The sequence below is a fragment of the Hypanus sabinus genome, chromosome 28, assembly GCF_030144855.1.
Source record: "Hypanus sabinus isolate sHypSab1 chromosome 28, sHypSab1.hap1, whole genome shotgun sequence".
Taxonomy (NCBI): domain Eukaryota; kingdom Metazoa; phylum Chordata; class Chondrichthyes; order Myliobatiformes; family Dasyatidae; genus Hypanus; species Hypanus sabinus.
In genome coordinates, this window is record NC_082733.1 from 2,510,651 (window position 1) to 2,534,985 (window position 24,335).

The 24,335-nt window shown below is 40.4% G+C and overlaps 1 protein-coding gene across 1 annotated transcript in view; it reads right to left on the minus strand.

Moving 5' to 3' along the window:
• LOC132382383 (protein unc-13 homolog C-like) overlaps nt 1–21,974 on the minus strand; it is a 575,658-nt gene extending 553,684 nt beyond the window's left edge. Inside the window, 1 exon segment of the mRNA XM_059952510.1 lies at nt 18,992–21,974. Within this exon segment, the coding sequence (XP_059808493.1) occupies nt 18,992–21,974 (2,983 nt within the window).
• Nucleotides 21,975–24,335: the final 2,361 nt, after the last annotated feature.

Genomic DNA, 24,335 nt, shown 5'->3' on the forward strand with positions numbered 1-24,335 from the left:
GCCCATCTGGTCTGCTCCACCATTCATTCATGGACTGATCCAATTCTTCCAGTCATCCCCACTCCCCTGCCTTCTCCCTTTGATGCCCTGGCTAATCAGGAACCTATCTATCTCTGCCTTAAATGCACCCAATGACTTGGCCTCCACAGCAGCTCATGGCAACAAATTCCACAGATTTATCACCCTCTGACTAAAGTAATTTCTCCGCATTTCTGTTCTAAAACCTGAGTTGTGCCCTCTTGTCCTAGACTCTACCATAGGAAATAACTTTGCCATATCTAATCTGTTCAGGCCTTTTAAGATTCGGAATGTTGCTATGAGACCCCACCTCATTCTCCTGAACTCTAGCAAATACAGCCCAAGAGCTGCCAGATGTTCCACATACAGTAACCCTTTCATTCCCGGAATATTGTTCGTGAATCTTCTCTGAACCCTCTTCAATGTCAGTATATTCTTTCTAAATAAGGAGCCCAAAACTGCACACAATACTCCAAGTCTGGTCTCACAAGTGCCTTTTAGAGCCTCAACATCACATCCCTGCTCTTATAGTCTACATCTCTGGAAATGAATGCCAACATTGCATTTGCCTGACTCAACCTGGAGGTTAACCTTTAGGGTATCCTGCAAAAGGACTCCCAAGTCCTTTTGCATCTCTGCATTTTGAATTCTCTCCACATCTAAAAATAGTCTGCCCATTTAGTTCTTCCACCAAAGTGTATTTCATTTGCCACTTCTTTGTCCATTCCCCTAAACTATCTAAGTCTCGGCAGGCTCTCTGTTTCCTCAACACTACCCACTCCTCCACCCATCTTTGTATCATCAGCAAATGTAGCCACAAATCCATTAATCCATAGTCCAAATTTTTGACATGCATCATAAAAAGCAGCGGTCCCAACACCGACCACTGTGGAACTCCACTGGTAACCGGCAGCCAGACAGAATAGGATCCCATTATTCCCACTCACTGTTTTCTGCTGATCAGCCAATGCTCCACCCATGCTAATAACTTCCCTGTAGTTCCATGGGCTCTTTAACTTGCTAGCAGCCCCATGTGTGGCCTTCTGAAAATCCAAGTACATCACATCTACCGCATCTTCCTTGTCTATCCTGCTTGTAATTTCCTCAAAAAATTGCAGTAGGTTATTCAGTCAGGACTTTCCTTTCAGGAAACCATGCTGGCTTCGGCCTGTCTTGTTTTGTGCCTCCAGGTACTCGGATTCAAACAACTTCCCAACCACTGATGTCAGGCTAACGGTCTATAGTTTCCTTTCTGCTGCCTCCCACCCTTCTTAACTTCAGAGTAACATTTGCCATTTTCCAGTCATCCAGTACAATGCCAGAATCTAATGATTCTTTAAAGAACATTATTAATGCCTCTGCAATCTCTCTAGCTACTTCCTTCAGAACCTGAGGGTCATCAGGTCCATCAGGTCCAGGAGATTTCTCCACCCTCTGATCATAAAACTTCCTGAGCACCTTCTCATTCATAACTTTCACTGCACATACTTCACTTCCCTGACACTCTTGAATGTTAGATATCTTCCACTGTGAAGACTGATGTAAAATATGCATTCAGTTTGTCTGCCATCTCTGTGTCTCTCATTACAATACCTCCAGTGTCATTTTCTATTGATCCTATATCTACCCTCAACTCTCTTATACCCTTTGTATACTAAAAGAAGCTTTTAGTATCTTCTTTGATATTAGTCGCCAGCTTCCTTTCATAATTCATCTTTTCCTTCCTAATGACCTTTCTTAGTTTTCTTCTGCAAGTTTTTAAAAGCTTCACTTTAAAAGCAACACTTACCCTGTGACATAATAGAGTTTACATTGCTAGCAATCAGCTAGAGCTCGAGAAAAGCAGCTATGATCTGCGCAAAGCTATCAAGGCTGTGAAACAACCTTGACAGGGACAAGATTGAGTCAAGATTCACAACAAATAGCACACATGACACTTAGCATACAATCGCAGACTTCAAACACAAACGTTGTGGTGCCGCCAACATCGTGGCCTCTCTCCCAGATGAGATCAATCACTTTTACGCTCGATCCAATGTCACTAACTCTGAGCCTCTGATGAAAGCCACAGCGACAACCTGTAATCTGGTCAGCTCTGAGGTTGAAGGGCGCAGATGTTTCCGAGTGGACAGTTGCAAGGTTGCGGGACTGCACAATATCCCAGGGTGGGTACTCAGGATGTGTGCAGCGCAACTAGCAGGTGTGTTTACTGACATTTAAAATCTCTCCCTCTCCCAGTGTAGAGTGCCTTCCTGCTTCAAATTATCCACCATTGTCCTTATACTAAAACAAGACCAAGGTAGCAAGCTTGAACAACTGCCATCCTGTCGCACTCACTTTAATAATAAGCAAATGCTTTGAGAAGCTGGTCAAGGACTACACCAACAGCTTGCTAGTACCCACGCTGAACTCCATACAATTCGTCTACCAACACAACCGATCAACAGACAACACAATAGCCACTGCTTTACATACCATTCTTACATATCTGGAGAAGAAGGATGCTTATGTGAGAATGCTGTTCTTGGACTACAGTTCAGCATTCAACACCATAATCCCATCCAACATCCAGCTCAGAGACCTTGGCCTTGACCCTGCTTATGCAGCTGGATCCTGGACTTCCTGTGTGGGTTCCCTCACCTCCACCCCTCTGATTCTCAATACAGGAGCCCCTCAGGGCTGTGTACTAAGTCCCCTCCTTTACTCCCTGTATACCCATGACTGTGTTGCCACCCACAGCTCTAATCTGCTAATTAAATTTGCCAATGACACTACATTGATTGGCCTAATCTCAAATAATGATGAGGTGGCCTACAGGGAAGAAGTCATCTCTCTGACACAGTGGTGTCAAGAAAACAACATCTCCTTCAATGTCACAGAAACAAAGGAGCTGGTTGTGGATTACAGGGGGAATGGAGATGGGCTCACCCCTTTTGACATCAATGGATCTAGAGTTGAGAGGGTAAATAGCTTTAAGTTCCTCAGTATCCACATTACCAAAAACCTCACATGGTCTGTACACACCAGCTGTGTGGTGAAAAAGGCACAACGGCACCTCTTTCACCTGAGACGGTTTAGAAAGTTTGGTATGGGCCCCCATATCATAAGAACTTTCTACAGGGCACAATTGAGAGCATCCTAACTGGCTGCATCACTGCCTGGTATGGGAACTATACCTCCATTAATCACAGGATCCTGCAGAGAGTGGTGTGGACAGCCCAACACATCTGTAGTTGTGAACTTCCCAAGATTCAGGACATTTACAAAGACAGGTGTGTAAAAAGGGCCCGAAGGATCATTGGGGATCCAAGTCACCCCAATCACAATCTATTCCTGCTGCTTTGTGTTTTAACTGCACCATGACTCTATTTGTTGTTTTCTGTTTTAACTGCACTATGCCTCTATTGTTCTGTAACTCATCCCACTGGCTGTGACTATGCCTCATCTCCTGTTTGTCCTTTCTATCATCTCTGTTGCACACTATCTTTGATTTATTTCTGTTTTCCCTATCCTCAGCCCGGTTTCCATCCCCCTGCCAAATTAGTTTAAACTCTCCCTACCAGCTCTATTAAACCTGGCTGCTAGGATATTGGACTCCTTTGGGTTCAGGTATAACCCATCCTTTTTGTTCTGGTCATACCTCCTCCAGAAGTGGCCCTGAATGATCCAGGAATCTAAAGCCCTGCCCCCTACACCAGTCTCTCAGCCACGTATTAATATGCCTGACCACACTATTCTGCACTTATTAACATGCGGCACAGACAGCACTCCTGAGATTACTACCCTATAATGATTATTTTATCATCAGAATTTTACATCATCAACCACAAAATAATTAACACCTGAGCTCATTTCATATTTCAACAGAGGCACTCTGTTTAACTGTGGGCAGACCTGAAGTGAATGGCACATTAAACCACCCAAGAATCACTTCCACTGAAAACAGTAAAGAGAGCTAGCTGATTCAATTCTTCTGTAACCTCAAGGTAGTACCAAAGGTGCAGACATAAAACTGACACCAGACATGCTGAACATTGAGGCTCTTGTGAAGGCCAGAAGGTTTGCCAAATATATTAAAAGCTAAAGACAGAAACATAAACTACTTTAATTTATAAATAATGGCGATATCTCAACAGAGTTGAATGAGTCTTAAGATCAGTCAGGAAACTTCCTTGAAAGGATATGAAACGTTCAAGCCCTACCAACGTGCATCAAAATACCAACTGGAAAAAAGACTTAAATTTTCTCCAGATTTCTTAGGATGTTAAAGAGGTTTGTAATGATTCAAGTTAAATGAAAAAACTGGATCAGCTATGGCAATAACCTATGCACTCCACTTGTTTGATAATTAAATACTTTGAAGATGTTTATGGCCTAGGGCAGTTACACTGCTTCCCAAAGTTGTTCTCTAATTAGGCATTGCAGTGTTGCATTCCTACATAACTTTCATTTAATTCCTGGAGATATCTTTAAAAGGCAGAAAGTACTGCAAAAAAATGAGAATTATACCTTTTCAATCAGGAAAAAAACACTTTCTTTGTTGAGTATTGAGGATTGGCACTACAGGGATGAGATTACTTCCTCAAGCAATCACTAGCATGGATACTGAAGTGAAAAATTTCTGTATGATCTGCAGAATTATACTGAACAACTGACATTGCTCCAATGAAAATACTATAATGCAGTAATGTCAAATGTTAAATACAAATGGAACATTATTTTGCTACTAAATCAGATTATGAATACACTTCAATACTGAAAAAAATACCATTATTGCAAAATTCGCCAAATACGCTGGAAGAATAAATAAACCAACAGCAGTCTCTGTTCCTGGGTCAAATCCAGTTTACTGTGTTGAGCAGACCACATCACTCACATTCTCTAGAAATCAATGCATTATTCTGAACTCAGTCAAGAAACAGCTTACCAGATTGACAGTGGAAAACAACATGAATGTGTTCAAAACTTACTTGATGAATTGCAACATCCCCACTGACTCTGGGAAACTCTGGCTGTTGACTGTTTAAAATGGAGTAGTCTCCAAATGTATGATAGATGTGGTATTGGAATGGCATAGAGAACCTCAGAGGACACAGAGGACTTGTGTAAACCACAGATGGAGCAAGCCACTCATGCCATCAGGTACTTCCTCTCAATCTTAGGAAGAATCTACAATTCCCAGATTTGATCATTTATCAAGCAAACACGAGGAAATCTGCAGATGCTGGAAATTCAAACAACCCACACAAAGTTCTGGTGGAACACAGCAGGCCACGCAGCATCTATAAGGAGAAGCACTGTCGACGTTTCGGGCCGAGACCTGGCGAGGGGTCTCCACCTGAAACGTCGACAGTGCTTCTCCTTATAGACAGTCCTGACGAAGGGTCTTGGCCTGAAAAATCAAAAATGCTTCTCCTTATGCTTCTGCCTGGCCTGCTGTGTTCCACCAGCATCTTGTGTGTGTTGTTTGATCATTTATCATTTGGAGCGGAAGCACTCAGTAGTTCAAAAGAATTGGTTACCTGCTAAAGCTAAACTAAACGTGAAATTCTGATGGCTGATAATACTTTCACATACTTGTGCATATATACTGTTGGAAGTATCTTGACTGGTTGCATCATGATCTGATATGACAATTCAAATGCACTGGAACTAATAACCATATAACAATCACAGCACGGAAACAGGCCATCTCGGCCCTCCTAGTCCGTGCCGAACTCTTAATCTCACCTAGTCCCACCTACCCGCACTCAGCCCATAACCCTCCACTCCTTTCCTGTCCATATACCTATCCAATTTTACCTTAAATGACACAACTGAACTGGCCTCTACTACTTCTACAGGAAGCTCATTCCACACAGCTATCACTCTCTGAGTAAAGAAATACCCCCTCGTGTTTCCCTTAAACTTCTGCCCCCTAACTCTCAAATCATGTCCTCTCGTTTGAATCTCCCCTACTCTCAATGGAAACAGCCTATTCACGTCAACTCTATCTATCCCTCTCAAAATTTTAAATACCTCAATCAAATCCCCCCTCAACCTTCTACGCTCCAATGAATAGAGACCTAACTTGTTCAACCTTTCTCTGTAACTTAAGTGCTGAAACCCAGGTAACATCCTAGTAAATTGCCTCTGCACTCTCTCTAATTTATTGATATCTTTCCTATAATTCGGTGACCAGAACTGCACACAATATTCTAAATTTGGCCTTACCAATGCCTTGTACAATTTTAACATTACATCCCAACTCCTATACTCAATGCTCTGATTTATAAAGGCCAGCATTCCAAAAGCCTTCTTCACCACCCTATCTACATGAGACTCCACCTTTAGGGAACTATGCACTGTTATTCCTAGATCTCTCTGTTCCTCTGCATTCCTCAATGCCCTACCATTTACCCTGTATGTTCTATTTGGATTATTCCTGCCAAAATGTAGAACCTCACACTTCTCAGCATTAAATCTGCAAAGATTACTGGACTCTGCCCAAAACATCATAAGCACATCCCTATCCACCATTGGGAATATTTATAGGAGGTTCTGCCTCAAGAAGGTCAGAGATCCCTACCATCCAGCCCATGCTAACTTCTCACAGTCATCATCAAGCAGGAGGTACAGAAGGTACTGAAGCCTGTAGCCTCATAGCACCTGTTTCAAGAAGAGCCACTGGTCTTCAACTATTCAGTAATTGAAATACTTTACACTTTACTTTATTGTCACCAAACAATTGATACTAAGAGCTACGATATTTGATTCTGCGCTTCGCACTCCCTGAATTACAAATCAAAGTAAATATAATAAAAATTTAAATTATAAATCATAATTAGAACATAGAAAAGGGAAAGTAAGGTAGTGCAAGTCAGGTCTGGATATTTGGAAGGTACGGCCCAGATTCAGGTCAGGATCTGTTGAGCAGTCTTATAAGAGTTGGGAAGAAGCTGTTCCCAAATCTGGCTGTACGAATCTCCAAGCTCCTGAACCTTCTCCCGGAGGGAAGTGGGACAAAAGGTGTGTTGGCTGAGTGGGTTGTGTCCTTGATTATCCTGGCAGCACTGCTCTGACAGCGTGTGGTGTAAAGTGAGTCCAAGGATGTTAGATTGGTTTGTGTGATGTGCTGGGCTGTGTTCACGATCTTCTGCAGCTTCTTCCGGTCTTGGACAGACAACTTCCATACCAGGTTGTGATGCACCCTAGAAGAATGCTTTCTACGGTGCATCAATAAAAATTAGTGAGGGTTTTAGGGGACAGGCCAAATTTCTTCAGCTTTCTCAGGAAGTAAAGGCGCTGGTGGGCCTTCTTGGTGGTGGGCTCTGCTTGGTTACACCAAGTCAGGTCATTTGCGATATTCACTCCGAGGAACTTAAAGTTTTTGACCTGTTCCACCTGTGCACCACCGATGTAGATGGGGGCATGCGGTCCGCTACTCCTTCTGAAGTCAACAACCAATTCCTTCGTCTTGCTGACATTGAGGGAACAGTTATTGTCTTCGCACCATGCCACCAGGTTCTTAATTTCCTCTCTGTACTCAGACTCATTACCCAAGATACGGCCTACAATTGTGGTGTCATCAGCAAACTTATACATTGAGTTCGATGGAAACTTGGCTACACAATCATGGTGTACAGTGAGTACAGCAGGGGGCTGAGTACACGGCCTTGTGGGGCACCAATGCTCAAGAGTGATTGTAGAGGAAAGCTTGTCCCCTATTTTTACAGCCTGGGTCCTGTCTGTGAGGAATAACTGACAGAACCCTAATCACCACAGTTTAACAACACAAAAATCACTTAGACCATTTTTCATTAAATGGACTTTGTTTTTTTATCCTAATTGTGTTCTTCCCTATAAGGACATAAGTTTGTTTAATTTATTGTGTTGTAATATGTATTGTGAATGCTACTGTGTGGATTGCAAGGAAACTTTTCATTGCACCTCTACATATATGTATTGTGAAAATGACAAGAAACTTGGCTTTGACCGCAATATATTCAGAGAGAAGATGAGATGCTATTCCTCGAGCTGAAGTTGTACATTGTCAGAGTAAGATAGGGGACTAAAGACAGCCAATCAAAGCAAGAACAGGACAGAGCATTAAAGAGATAAGAGATTCTGCAGATGCTGGAAATCTTGAGATACACACAAGATTGTTCCTTCCTGTTGAAGGAACTCAGCAAGTCAAGCACCATCTATGCAGGGAAATAAATATTTGGTATTTTGGACTGGGACGCTTCATCAGGGCACATTAAAGGGACAGGTTACCTTGTAAATTGAAGGGAGCTTTTCTATAAATTGGTCACCTATTCTGTATTTGTGTTTTTTTAATGTAAATTACATTATCTTTAACTTAAACATGTTGAAATAGACCTTCCAGATAAAGAAGCAATTCACTTGCATGACTTCAAATTAAAGGTACTGCAGTCAACGTTCAATGTGGTTTACACTACATTGGAGAAACCAAACACAGCTAGGAGATAAGTTGTAAAACACACCAGTTCAGTTGTGAATCACTTCAATTCACTTCCACCCTGACTTTCCTTCCCTTCAGATCCCATTTCAAATTCCTAGCCCTCACTTTAAACCTCAGTACTCCCCCCACCCTAAGGAAAATTTCTTATCACCTACCTTGTCTACGCATCTCATAATTTGATACACTCCTTTCAATTCCCCCCTCTGTCTCCTCCACTGCAAGGTAAACAAACCCAGCCTCACAATCTCTCCTCAAAACTGAGACACTCAATCTTAGGGAACATCCTGGTGAATCGCTTGTGCACTACCTGTCCTGTAGCCCAAGACTATACTTCTTAATCACTCAAGCAACACACACAAAATACTGGTGGAACGCAGCAGGCCAGGCAGCATCTATAGGAAGTACAGTCAACGTTTTGGGCCGAGACCTTTCGTCAGGACTAACTGAAAGAAGAAATAGTAAGAGATTTGAAAGTGGGAGGGGGAGGGGTGATCTGAAGTGATAGGAGAAGACAGGAGGGGGAGGGATGAAGCTAAGAGCTGGAAAGTTGATTGGCAAAAGGAATACACAGCTGGAGAAGAGAGAGGATCATGGGACGGGATGCCTAGGGAGAAAGAAAGGGAGAGGGGAGCACTAGAGGGAGATGGAGAACAGGTAAGAAGTGATTGTGAGAGGGACAGAGAAAGAAAAAGAGAGAGAAAATAAGAAAAAAAGGGGGAAAATAATAAATAAGGGATGGGGTAAGAAGGGGAGGGGTGCATTAACGGAAGTTAGAGAAATCGATGTTCATGCCATCAGGTTGGAGGCTACCCAGAAGGAATATAAGGTGTTGTTCCTCCAACCTGAGTGTGGCTTCACCTTGACAGTAGAGGAGGCCATGGATAGACATATCAGAATGGGAATGGGACGTGGAATTAAAATGTGTGGTCACTGGGAGATCCTGCTTTCTCTGGGAACAGAGCGTAGGTGTTCAGCGAAACCAGTCTGCCAGTCTACATCGGGTTTCACCAATATATAGAAGGCCACACCGGGAGCACCGGACACAGTATGTCACACCAGCCGACTCACAGATGAAGTGTCGCCTCACCTGGAAGGACTGTCTGGGGCTCTGAATGGTGGTGAGGGAGGAAGTGTAAGGGCAGGTGTAGCACTTGTTCCGTTTACAAGGATAAGTGCCAGGAGGGAGATCGGTGGGAAGGGATGGTGGGGGGGGGGGGGGGGGACGAGTGGACAAGGGAGTCGCGTAGGGAGTGATCTCTGCGGAAAGCAGAAAGTGGGGGGGAGGGAAAGCTGTGCTTGGTGGTGGGATCCCATTGGAGTTGGCACTTAATCATTCACGTCACTACAGAACTGAGACTTTCTGTTTTCATTTGTTTCTATTTCCTTTTCTATCACCAATTACCATTTTGCCTTTCAGAAGTTATGACTAAGATATTTAATTCCTTCTGTTCTCACTCTCTCTGCAATTTAAAACATATATATTTTCTCACTTTTCTACTTCCAATGGCTCTCTGCCCTGTTTCACTCACCACAAGTACTACCTGACCTCTGAGAATTTTCAGCACTTTCTATTCAGTTCTGGACTCCAACATTTATTGCATTTTTTTTCAGCAAAACATCCTTGACACCTCATCTTAAGAAAGTTAAACACTGCGGTAGCATTGAACTTCATCTGAATGGTAGGGCACTGAAGAGTGAAGTAGAACAGAGGGATCTGAGAATAAAAATATATATTTCCCCAAAAGTGGCTTCACAGGGTAGATAGGGCTGTAAAGGCACATTGGCCATCTCGTCAATGCATTCAGTACTGGAGTTGGGATGTTATGTTGAAGTATAAGGAGTGGGTGAGGCTGAATTTGGAGTATTTTGTGCAGATCTGGCCACCTACCTACTTGAAAGTTATCAGTAAGATTGAAAGAGTACAGAGAAAATTTACAAGAATGTTGCTGGAAATTAAGAGCCTGAGTTGTGGAGAAAGGTTCAATAGGTTAGGGCTTTATTCCCTGGAGGATAGGAGAATGAAAGGACATTTGATAATCAAATATAAAATTAGCAGTATAAATATGGAAAAGGGTGTTTTTCTAGAGCCCACGCAGCACAAAAAAAAACAAGTAAGATAAGGAATACAATAATAATTAAAAATAAATCCCAATGAATATTATTACTTAAAATATATATATTTATATAAATATATAAATGTGTATACAAATATATATAATAATATATAAAAGCTCTCTCTCTCTCTCTCTATATATATATATATATATAAGACCATAAGATTATAAGATATTATAAGATATAAGATATAGGAGCAGAAGTAGGCCATTCAGCCCATCAAGTTTTCTCTGCCATTCAACCATGGGCTGATCCAATTCTTTCAGTCATCCCCATTCCCCTGCAATGCCCTGACTAATCAAGAACCTATCTATCTCTGCCTTATATGCACCCAATGACTTGACCTCCATAGTCACTTGTGGCAACAAATTCTACAGATTTACCACCCTCTGACTAAAGTAATTTCTCTGCATCTCTGTTCTAAATCATGAAGTTGTGCCCTTTTGTCCTAGACTCCCCTACCATGGGAAATAATTTTGCCATATCTAATCTGTTCAGGCCTTTTAACATTCAGAATGTTTCTATGAGATCCCCCTCCCCCCCTAATCTCCTGGGCTCCAGGGAATACATCTCAAGAGCTGCAAGATGTTCCTCATACAGGAACCCTTTCATTCCTGGAAAAATTCTCATGAATTTTTGAGTCTGGTGATCCTTTTGTGGATGCTACATAGCATCTTCCCTGATGGGAATGGACAAACAGTCCTTGTGCAGGATGGGTGGAACCCTTCATGAAGTTACGGACCTTTTTCTGGCACCATTCTGTATGTATGTCATTGATGAAGGGTAGGCTGATGCCGGTAATGCGTTGGGTAGTTTAGCCTCCCTTTTTGCTGCAGTGCAGGTTCCATACCAAGCAATGATACAGCTTGTCAGGATGCTCTCTACTGTGCATCTGTAGAATTACGTGAGTTTGAGCAAGCACTCTTCACTGTGTAGGGTATATTCTAAGGCCATGAGAGGATGGGTGTGATGTGCACTCCCAGGAGTTTGAAACAGCTTGCAGTTTCCACTGCTCTGCTGATGATGTAAAGGGGACTATGAGTGGTGTGAGTTCTCCATAAGTTGATAACCACCTCCTTTGTCATTAAGGAAGAGGCCATTTGCTTGGCATCAGGTCTCAATCTCTCTAAAAGCTGAATGGTAAAATGTTTAAGCAGAACACTCAGAACATGGTAAGACTGTGGAAAGAGCAGCCAGCAGAAGGGATGGATGCAGATTTGTTTTCAACAGTTTGGATAAGTACATGGATAGAAAGGGTATGGAGGGTTATGGTCCAAGTACAGGTCAATTGGACTAGGGAGAGTAATAGTTCACATGGACTAGATGAGTCAAAGGACCAGTTTCTGTACTGTATTGCTCGAATTGGCTGCAGAATTCAATGGTCAGGCTGTGTTGCTAATTTTATACACCAACTTTGCCTAGATTGACATTTTGACATTCCGGTAAGATTGCAGGATGCTCAGACACAGCAGCTTCTACAGGGACAACCAAAGATATGATTTTCTTTTTCAAATGTATTTCTTATGATTGCAAGACCTTGCTGGACATTAAGAACCTAAAGTACTGCAGGTCTACCACATCAGTGAGTTTCTCATTGGCGGAAAAACTGAAGGAGTTGGTGTGGACTATGATGCTGCCTGTAACAGAGAGGCATCAACGCATGAAGGAGGGGCATAGTCTAGCAGCGAGTGATCATCTTATTTGCTTTTCTTGTAATCACGAGACCAGTTGGGTACTGGTGGTATGGAATGCTGCAAGTTCAATTCATTGGTTTATTGGTAAACAACAGGAAGCCATGTGACCTTGGTCGTAGCGAAAACTTGGCCTCAAGTTGTGATGTCATCTTTTTGCAGCCAGTCAGGGACAGGCGTTGGAGTTGGGTGCTCCACTAGAGTACTGGAGATGGTGTGGTGTGGTGTCCATGCTGCAGTTGATCAGTTGATGCTGTCCCCCCATTGTGCTGCATATGACTGTTGGTATTGTGTTCCTCACATTGGCCCTGGAGTAAAGCTGTTTCATTTGGCTGTGTTCATAGGTATTCCCGTATGCTGAATGACAATTAAACTTAAACTTTTCCTTAAAGTTTACAAACAATTGTATATTAAATTTGACCTTTAAACAGTTTTTTAAAATTCCCCAACTGTCCCAATGTTCAATGTTCCCAAGTTGCTAGAGATATCAACAGAAGAAAAACTAATGTTTATTTCCAATTTTGCAAGTATTTTACATCAAAAAGATTTTGTACTGAATCCATACACTACAAATGTAACATTATCATTTAGAGGAGGGAGAATCATGTATAAAATGAATAAGGTTTCAATTTTTTATTACTTGCTCTGTATTTTCAAAAGGCACTTCTAGTTTAAATCTTATTCTACATATGATGGATGTCATGAAAGCTATCAAATGGCTTTTACTGCAATAAATATAAAATTACAAATTGTAAATGAAATGTACCAATGTAAATAAAACAAATATATAATTAATATTCTCAAGAATTCAATTAATTAATACAATAACAAAAGTTTGAAACAAATAAACACAACTTCAGTGGAAAACTACTGAATATTGGTGTCCATGAGGAGTCCAGTGTCAGAGTTCGGTCAGAAAGACAGTGGCCATGAGCCTATCTGGAAATCTGGACTTAAATTCCTCAAAAATGATTTAGATTATTATTGAAGTCATTCCCACAAAAAAGGTGTGCATCACTGCATCTGTACTAAACCATATGTATAACATTATTTAGACATTATCCTTGCCAGAAGTCATCCCATGTTGATGTGCTGTATACCTAATACCAGTAACATGATATGCAATCACATTAACAATTTACATGCTTTCAGATTGCTTTATGCTCTATACTTGATATATTTTAGTCATCTATTTTATTGTGTAACTATGTGCATCCACTGGTATTTAATATTTTATTCAGTTCAGTTCAATATCTATTTGGAGTTCAAAAAGACTATCACATCACTGGTGTAACACTCTGGTTAAATTTTTTAATGCAATACTGTAGTTATTTCATTTTAGCAGTTCTGTAAGAGCAGTCTGTTCTGCTTTTAGCATGTTTGGGTTTGAGCTGAAGAGGCTATGTTGTTCAATGTAGGAGTGCTGTATCAGCCAATAAGGATAGTGGAATTGGCAGGAGGTTCTAGTGAATGCTGGACGGAGATGTTTTTTGTGACAGACACTAGTGAGTGTTGAGCTCATTTGTCGGGAACTGGGAGAAGACAAGAGGGAAGATGGCTGAGGATGCCGTTCCCGTTGCCGAAGGCGCTTTGTGTAGATGAACGGTTTCAAGGAGGAAGGACCAATACCGCCATGGAGAAGTTTTTGTTAAAGATAGATTTTGAGTGGTATTTTGAGGTGGTGTGTGCTTTCATGCAGACCATGGGTAGAGCACATAAGTTAAAGACAACTTTAAGATGAGATCCAACTTATCTGCACATTTGCACTGGGTCAACTATAATGAGCCCTTTTTAGTTTTTTACTTCTTTCCCTTACTAACTGTTTGAAAAGCTGATATTTGTAAATATACTTTCTTTATAAAAGTGTACAATGTACATTTTTTAATTGTATAAGTCAAATCACAAAGCACAATTTCAAAAATTCAAAAGACAGAAGAAATTGTAAATTCCTTCTATCAAGACAGTGGATAATGAAACAGGTGACATTCTTAAAAATAAGATTGCAATCAAAGGTGGCTCCTAGCCAAGCCAATCCACACAGTTACAACACTACAAACTATTCAACAACATGGAAAATTGCCCACATATGTCCAATCAACAAAAAGCAGGATAAATCCAGTCTGGCTAATCACTGATCAATCAGTCTGCACTTCTTCATCAGGAAAATGACAGACGGTGTAATTAAGAATACTTTCATTGCTCAATTTGAGTTTCAGCCAGGCAATTTCATTCTAAATTCTTTACAAGTCATGCTCTCAGTATTATTTGTACTTGAACAGTTAGTCTTCTTTTGCTCATTGGTGTTTGTTAGTCTTGTTATCTACTCATACAATTCTATTGTATCCCTTTATTTCCCCTTGTAATTACCTGCAAGAAAATGAATCTTAATGCAGTATATAGTATCATACATGTACCTTGATAATAAATTTACCTTTGAACATTGTTCTCATCACTACCTTGGGCCTAAGGCCTGAGTTCTAGTGGAGAGGCAAATGTGATTGCTCTTAATATTGTGGAAGGAATTGGGACTCAGTAAGAGGAAATAGAACAGCACACAAAATGCTGGAAGAACTCAGTGGCTCAGGCAACACCTACGGAGGGAAATGAACCATTGATGTTTTAGGTTGATGCCCTTCATCAGGAGTGGCTGTAGTATTAGTCCAGAGCAAAAGAAGAAAATGCAGATGAGGAGGCAAACAGAAGTGAGATAGATCATCAGGTTAGAAACATAGAAAACCTACAACACAATACAGACCTTTCAGCCCAAAAGCTGTGCTAATCATGTCCTTACCTGAGACATTACCAAGGGTTACCCATAGCCCTCTATTTTTCTGAGCTCCATATACCTGTCCCTGAGTCTCTTAAAAGACCGATCTTAACCGCCTCCACCACCATCACCAGCAGCTCATTCCATGCACTCACCACTCTACATAAAAACATACCCCTGACATCTCCTCTGTACCTACTTCCAAGCACCTTAAAACTGTGCCCTCTAGTGTGAGCCATTTCAGCCCTGGGAAAAAGCCTCTGACTATCTACATAACCAATTCTTCTCATCATCTTGTACACCTCTATCAGGTCACCTCTCATCCTCCGCCACTCAAAGGAAAAAAGGCCAAGTTCACTCAACCTATTCTCATAAGGCATGCTCACCAATCCAGGCAACATCCTTGTAAATCTCCCCTGCTATGTAAATCTCCAATGTTCTATGGTTTCCACATCCTTCCTGTAGTGAGGTGACCAGAACTGAACACAGTACTCCAAGTGGGGTCTGACCGGGGTCCTAAATAGCTGCATTGTTACCTCTCGGCTCCTAAACTCAATCCCACGACTGATGAAGGCCAATGCACCATATGCTTTCTTAACCACAGAGTCAACCTGTGCAGCAGCTTTGATTATCCTACGGACTCGAACCCTAAGATCCCTCTAATCCTCCACACTGCCAAGAGTCTTGCCATTAATACAATATTCTGTCATCATATTTGAGCTACCAAAATGAACAGCCTCACACTTATCTGGGTTGAACTCCATCTGCCACTTTTCAGCCCAGTTTTGCATCCTATCAATGTCCCACTGTAACCTCTGACAGCCCTCCAAAATATCCATAACACCTCCAAACTTTGTGTCATCAGCAAATTTATTAACCCATCCCTCCACTTCTACATCCAGGTCACTTATAAAAATCATGAAGAGTAGGGGTCCCAGAACAGATCCCTGAGGCACACCACTGGCAACCAACCTCCATGCAGAATATGACCTTTGCCTTCTGTGGGCAAGCCAGTTCTGGATCCACGAAGCAATGTCCCCTTGGATCCTGTGTGCCTCCTTAATTGATTGAATGGTGTTGCAACAACAACCTCACACTAAACGCCAGCAAGACCAAAGAATTGCTTGTGGAGTTCAAGATGAGAAGAGAGGAGAATAATCTCCAGTGCTAACTGTTGAATCAGTGGTGGAAAGAATGAGCAGTTTCAATTTCACAGATGTCAGCACTACAGAAGATCTATCCTGGGCTCAACACACTCATGTAATCACAAAAAACGTAGCTCTACTTCATTAGGAGCCTGAGAGTGAAGACTCTTGCAAATTTATACAGATGTATAGTGGAAAGCATTCTAGTATGGAGCCTTCATAGCATAAGATTACAAGATGGCACAGAGGGTTATAGACTCAGCCATCTCCATCACAGGCACAATCTTCCCCACTACTCTTCCTGCTTTCCTTTGGGTGCTCTGGTTTCCTCCCTCAGTCCAAAGACATAATGGCCAGTAGGTTAGCAGATCATTGTAAATTGTTCTATGATTAGGCTAAGGTTAAATTAGTGGATCGCTGGCCATCATGGCTCGGCGGGCTGAAAGTGCCTGTGCCATGCTGTATTGCTAATTAATTAATTAATTAAATACATACGTACCTACTGAGGACACCTTCAAGAGGCGATTCCTCAAGGAAGGTGCAACATTAAGGACACTCACCATCTAGGACATGCTTTTTTCTCATTCCTACCTTGGGGAGGAGGTACAGAAGCCTGAAGACACACACTCAATGATTTAGGAACTACTTCTTCTTCACCATCAGATTTTCTGAATGGTCCATGAATCTCTGAAGACTACCTCACGTATCTATCTTTCTGCATTATTTATTTATTTTCTATCTTAACAGTAAATTTTGTCTTGCATTGTACTGTTGTGTAAAACAACAAGTTTCATAACATGTCAATGATAATAAAAGTGATTTGATTCTGAGTCAGAAATTGCCATATTCAGAGGCAAACACTGATTTTCTTGTTTAATTCTTAAATGCTCTGTTAATCAGCGTTGGCCATGGATGTTGTGTGTTAGCTATCTACACATATCAGTGGAGACCATGATGTATTGGAGTGGGTACAGGATATTCTCAAGGGGGAGGGGGAACTGCCAGAGGTTGTGGAGCATATTGGCACTGCTGGCATAGGCAGAAAAGGGGATGAGATCCTACACAGTGAGTGTATAGAGTTAGCAAAGAGGCTGAAGAAAAGGACCTCAAGGCTGTGTTCTCCAGATTACTCCCTGTGCTCTGGGCGGGTAGGAATGGAGTGACAGCATAGATGAATGAGTGGCTATAGAGACAAGGGGCAGGGGTTCAAGTTTTCGGATCATTAGAGCCTTTTCTGGGGAAGGGGCGACCTGTACAAGAGGGACAAGTAGGGCCTTGAAGGGCCGAATGGCCTACTCCTGCACCTATTTTCGATGTTTCTATGTTTCACCCAGATTGAGGGACACCAATATTCTGGCTGGGAAGTTTCCTGAGGATAACTGGGACAGTTTAAACTAGTTTTGCAAGTGGCAGGGAACTGGAGCCCAGGTCAGTTAGAGAAGGATCGGACCAGAAGGTAGATGTCCGGAAAAGTATTGGAAGACAAAATCTGTGCTGTACCCTTCTATGTTCTGAGATCTAATATGCAATCCAGGGCAGTACAATATTGAGAGCAAGTTGTTGCCCACGCAGCAGTCTCCCCCTGTCCCTTGAGCTAATGAATCTAAAGGAATAGGAGAGACTGATGCAGTTCGGCACCAGCAGCATCTCAAGAGTTGCCAGTCAGCAATGAACTCAACTTAGGACTGCCCAAAGGGACTCCAGCTCTGTATTTTTTCTTGGGGTTTACTCCTGAAGCCTTCCCCATGGCTGGGTATAGCTGCAAGGCAGCAGAGGTTTGAGATCAGAGCTTTCCTTTTCTTAGGTAAGCTGCCAACCATGGCTGACAAAGCCCAGCTGCCCGAAGTAACTGGTTTAAAGGAGCCAGTAACCCACCTTTGCCCTTTCTGTCAGAAGAAACATTTCTGCCAGGCTTAGTATCTCAGCCACACATGAAGACCAGGACTTGGACTTAGTTGTCAGAGGCTGTTTCGGATGCATTCGATAGGTAGTAGGAACTTACTCCCACTGCTTCCCCCAACAAAGGCCACCTTAAGGAACCTATGTTAGTCTAGTCTACTAAATAAAATATGTCATGTTTGATTCTATATATTTCTAATAATTTCTAATAACAACACATATCATCATGTAGTTTGTATTTCTGATCAAGTAAGATCAGAAAACTGAATCCACAAAACTGAAACAAAATCTAACAGGATGTAAAACTCACAATATTCACCACAACAATCAAATCATTAATTATGTGAAACTTAATTTTGATTCCCTACAGATGCATAAACTAATAAGATTCTTCATTTGTTTAAGTGAAGAACCTTTAGCAAAAATAAATATTATGGAGTAATTAATATTTAAAATTGTCATTTCCACTTTAAGTGAACATACCCAAGAGCTGGTTTTAGTCAAGGTAACAATTATTGCCTACATCTTTAACAAAGGTAATTTATAAAATATAATGACATGACATGACAGAAAGCTTTCACTAAATGAGAATAAAAAGGAATGCATTCAGGAAAACAGTCCAATCAAATCCACACTACAATAAATAAGTGCAGGATTTCAGAAAAATCTATATATTCATTTTCAGTGCATTCTAATCTTAATTGTTAAATGTGCACCAAAAAATTAAATCACAGTACATCTGAAATCAAAACTCAGGAGGAGAAAAGTTCAAATCTGAACCTTATTATTCAGTAGCCAAAATCACACACATTGTATTTAATTTCTGATGTTAAATTTCCTCATTGTTTTTAAGCAAACATTATCTGAACATTACTTCTACAGATATTTGTACCTGTTATTTGTTGTCTATATGCTTTGTAAGCAGCTTGTTTGAAGGTGGGTCTTATTCTAACTTTCATTTCAACTTCAGGATTTTCCTCCGGAGCAGTCTGATTTTCATGAACTTCTGAACATTCTTCTGAAACAGTATGACTTTCAGCTGCAATGACCTCTTCAAAGATTTCAGTTGCAGACTCTACAACTTCATTAACACTGTTGATATCATAAGAGACTCCTTCACTCTCTACAGCTAAGACTGGAATGGCATACTCTTCCAAAGACTCCGATGCTAAAGTTTGCTCATTACTTTCTTTAGGAAAGGTTTTATTTTCCAGTTTTGCAAGAACTTCCTCCATCACTTCAACATAATCCATTCCATTTTCTCCTTCTTGTTCACTGGACTCATCTTCCTCAGCTCTGTAATAGTAGGGCTCACAGTACATATCAGAATCAAGGGTGGTGCTTGATTCATCTGCTGTAGATTGAGAAAAAGTCCTGAAACGACCCATAAAATTGCCTCTTACTTCATTTTCACTCAGACTCTGGGTACTTCTAGAGTCCATTTTACTCCAAACAACCTCCAAGGCAGATTTAGCACGTTGAAGAGAGGATCCAAATTTTTGGAAGCTGAATCCAGTATCTGAGAGATCAATACTCAGGCGACTATGCCAAGATTTAGCAGGTGCTTCCACTGTGTCACTATCACGAGGTAGCTCACTCTGGCTATGACATCTTAGTGGCGATCTGTTTTGATACTGATAATGATCAGTAGAATAAGTGTCATGATAGGAGTCATATATATTTTCCCATTCATTTTGAGATTTCCCATCAAAACCAATACTTTCTGACGTGTCTAGCGTTGTGTCATACATTTCCTCCTTATAGTCTTGGTCAGCAGCCTGGTACCTTTCATCAAAATCTGTAGTGTAGCTTAAGACATTTTGCTCAGATGGACTATTTACTTCAGAAGCAAAAACATGCTGTGAAGTGTCTAGACCAGAGTCTGTGCCTTGTTCCAGATGCTGCCATTCTTGCCACGTTGAGAGGTCACATTGCAAAGACAACTGAGAATCACTGTAATGGCTTCTATCACCTGATGCACAAATTAACCCATTGCTCATGCCACTATCAGCTGTTTCCATCTTTTCTGCTTCTGTATGTTCAGTGTATTGCTGGTCCTCATAATCATACTGCTGATTACCGGTGTTAACCCATGAGGTTGCAACTTCTTCTTTACCCCGAAACCAAAGATCCTTCTCTGATGATGACACAACTGAGGCACCATCTGCTCTGATGAAGTACTGATTGTCCGAAAAATCTTCTGAGTAAGATACTGACTGGCAGAGCTTCGAAAAGTCAGACTCTGAACGACTGAGCTTAGCTGCAGTGTAATCATTCTGCAGCCACGTGGATGTCAGCTCATTGTAATAAGGCTCTGTCAGTTTTTGGGTGCCTTCAAATAGAGGGGAATGAAAATTATCATCAGTACATAACTGCATGGAATTTGGATATGAGCTACAAAAAATAGTTCTGTCAATGTTAACAACATTGTGTGATTCTGCACCCAATTTTGGAGAGACAAGTACTTTCTCAAAAACCGCTTTTGAACTGATTTCAAAACAATGGCTATTTTCTTCTTCCAGGTCTTTGTCACTCGACTTTGATGATGCCAACTCACTGCCTCTGGTTTCTTCTTCAGTTGTTGTTAGTTTCATATTCATACTTTCATAAGTCTGTGATTTTGGTGGAAGTGAAAATTCCTTTCTGTCATTTGGGTCATAAAAGATCTCTGTGGAAATTCCAATACCAGAACCTTTCAATTTATAACATTTTTTAAGAATTAAATCTCTGTTCTGTGGACTGTCAAAGTAGACAAGAATGGGGCGGGGCTTAGCACTGATACAGTCTCGCCGCTGCCCAAGTCTATGGGCAAGTTCAATCTGAACAGTTTTTCTTGCATCTGTTAGTCCTAACTTCTCTTCTATAATCGTATAAATTAAACTTTCAGTATTCTCATGCATTTCTTCTGGTACATTAATAAATCTTAGGCTTACACTGTTTCCTTGATAGTTAATTTGTCTAATATAGTCATGAATATCTCTGGTTTCTCTCCTGGACTGTACAAATCCAGAACGTAATTGTTCAATTTCAGTTTGCACTACTTCCACACTTGTGGAAATTTCATCAATAGACTGTTTCAGGGCATTTACATGTCCACGCAGCTCACAAAGCTCTGTTTCTATTTGACTTATTCCTTGAAGTTCTTTAAAAATCATTTCCATGACATTATGAGTCTGACTGATGCAGCCACTTGAACTGAATGTGGGTTCGAGTCCACTCTTCTGCTGCGTGCGGCCGGTTCTGTCCAATGATTTGCTCCTGAAACCAAGAGACTTCTTCCAGGTACTCATTTCTGTCTCTGAGGAAATACACTCTTGACTTTTTTTCCATTTGCGAAGTTTACGTAATGCACCTAGTCGTAACAATGTGCGATCCGCATCTGAACCTCCATCAGATGCAGCAAGACTACTGACACTTTTCCTATTTCTTCTTACTGGCATAGTGTTTGATTTTTGCTCCTTTACCTTCTGACAAAGGTGGACTTCATTCAATGATTCAGAAGTAGCACTATCAATAGACCATAGAACTGGAAAAAGGTTGTCATCATTTGATGAACCTAGTTTCCTTTTCAGTCCGTTAGCTATGGCTACCCTGTAACTCAATGTTGGAGAAAGTGAATACTCTACTCTTCTTTCCTCTTCATCCACAGATAAATTATGAGCAGACTGGCATTTTGCTAATCTTTTGACAGTGGTCTTCAAATTTACAGAAAATTTTTGATTTTGTGCCTGATTTGCTTGTGAGTGTCTTTGTAGCTTTAGGTCACTATTGATTTCTTTTTTTCTTGTTGTATGCACTTGTTTCCTAGTAAACATTCCTTTCTAAAGCTTTGCAACGTAGGCCTGGAGTAGATTCTTCAAAAAGGAATGAACCATTAAGAGGGTCAGCCAGTATTACCAATTTCAGTCAAGTGGTGTGAAACTGCGATCAAGCAAATTACACATTTGCATATAACTTTCTGCACAAGACAATTGCAAATGTCCTACATCTTAGCAAATAGATGACATTTATGTTATTAACTATTTAAGCAGATAACTGCCAAAAATGAGTCATGGTGTGTTTGTATCTGACAGGAACAGCTATAAGTCCTGGAAGAAGAGCAATACCACTGAACCAGCTGAGTATCCCATGTCTGCCTGTTACAGAAAAAAAATACATTAGCATCAAACTACATATAACATTCAACTTTTTGTTAACATGACTATCATATTATTCCAGCAAACCATCAATGTACAGTATAAAAAGCTAAATATATCAACATATTATGATTGATAAAATAATTTTTCTGCCACTATCTTGCAATAGCAGACTCTAGGGCTTTAAGAAATATGTACAATATAGCTTATACAAAAATTATTTTGAACTCTAATAGGAAATCATCTTATGGCACAGTAATATTTCATTAATGAATCTCAGCTGCACACCACCTTTGCCATTTGACATCAAGTGGACAGGCAGCTCATTTTAAAGCAACTCTGTGGCTCATTGAATATAACAATCCATTTGCTGAAATAAGCAAAGCATTTATGAACTTCAAAAATCTTTACACCCTGTATCACTTACAACTTGCAAATGGTATCATACTACCAAAAGCATTTTGATATCAATTTCAACTGCAAAACTTTGCAAAGAATTTCAAAACAGCAGTGAAAAAGCTGTAGGAAGAGCTACTGAGACAAACTATGTATAAGAGCTGATTAAGTTTTACATAAAATTATTTACACAGAATGCTGCAGTAAATTTTAACATTTTAACTGTGTATTTTGTTACATCAATTCACATGTTTAATTCCCATCAGTGTCTTTTCTGCTGACTGCTCCAGATTTCGAATCTAAACAAAATGTTACGACCATATTCTCCTCAAAAACAAAATCAATAAAACACCTGAAGTTTCTATAGCTTGTAAATTGACTGGCATTTGTTCAGATATGATAATCAGTCAGTTCACCACAGACCCACCAAAGTTTTGTTCATAGACACAGCGCAAGGAAATATTGTACGCAGAGTGGTTTGGCGCCTTACAGCCTTAGACAATTCAAACCCTTCTCTTAATGAACTCCACCACAACTGAAGTTCTCATCTTGTCTGAATCTAGGACTTTACAAAGAAACTGGTTTGGGGTGAGGAATCTAGTCTGATTAGCATGTACAGAGGTCGAGACATGGGGTCAGTTGAAAGGCCAGGGGGACTGGAATCCCTTAGAAGAGATTGACATGTATATGAAAGGAGAACTATGACAGGTGGGTTCCTAGCACAAAGTTTGACAGCCAAGGATCATGCAGGTTTTAAGCAAACCACACATTTGAAGTTCTGTATTTGTGTGAATGAAAATTACAAACCTGCCATCCAGTGCACATTGCATGCTATTGGATTTTGCTGTGTGCACATAGATTCCTCCAGCATTAGTGTGCCAGGCATGTTAGTAAATTGGAAGAAATTATGTATATTTTATGAAATTTGCATTAAGCCTCCAAGATTCATTTAAGGATTTTTTCATTAAAATTAAATCATGCAGTTAATGAAGACATGAAAATACGCAATCCAATTTTTAGGATTTTTTGTTGTTTACTTTTTAAACGATATTCTGTGCCACACCATGCAAGAAAACTTTTTTGTTCTTAACCATTGCTAATGATTGTGTACTATTGATTATATGATGACAAAGGGTGAATCTGTGAATAAATGCAAGTTATGGTCAGCCTTTGAAAAGAACATTTATTAATAAAGATATGTTTCTAACCATCACAGTACTGTGGGGGAGATTATAAATATGTTTTTGTTTGTGGTATGGAAGATGAGCATACATCAGTCAAAGATTCTTTTTTTAGTTAACTTACAGAGTTTAAAATATTCAACATGGCAAAATTTGTAACATTTGCTGCTTTGCTTGATCTCAATTTGGAACTAACTATTGTTTCAGTAAAAAGGCTGTTTAAAGATCAAGTCCAATTTAATAAAAGTGAACATTTTAAATTGCAAAACCAAATATTTAATTACATCATTCAACAAAATGTACTTTGTTATTGTTACTATCACTTCCATTTATATCAACTTTAATTTTAACATGATTATCTAGATATTCAACTCCAGCCAGTAGCACTAATAGCACTAAACAACTCAATTGTAGATTCATATTCTGCCTCAGAGTTTCAGTTCACTGAAGTCACCACTGAGCAACAATTAATTTCGAGACACACCATCATTAAAAAGAATAGATGAATCAATTTTAATTGTTT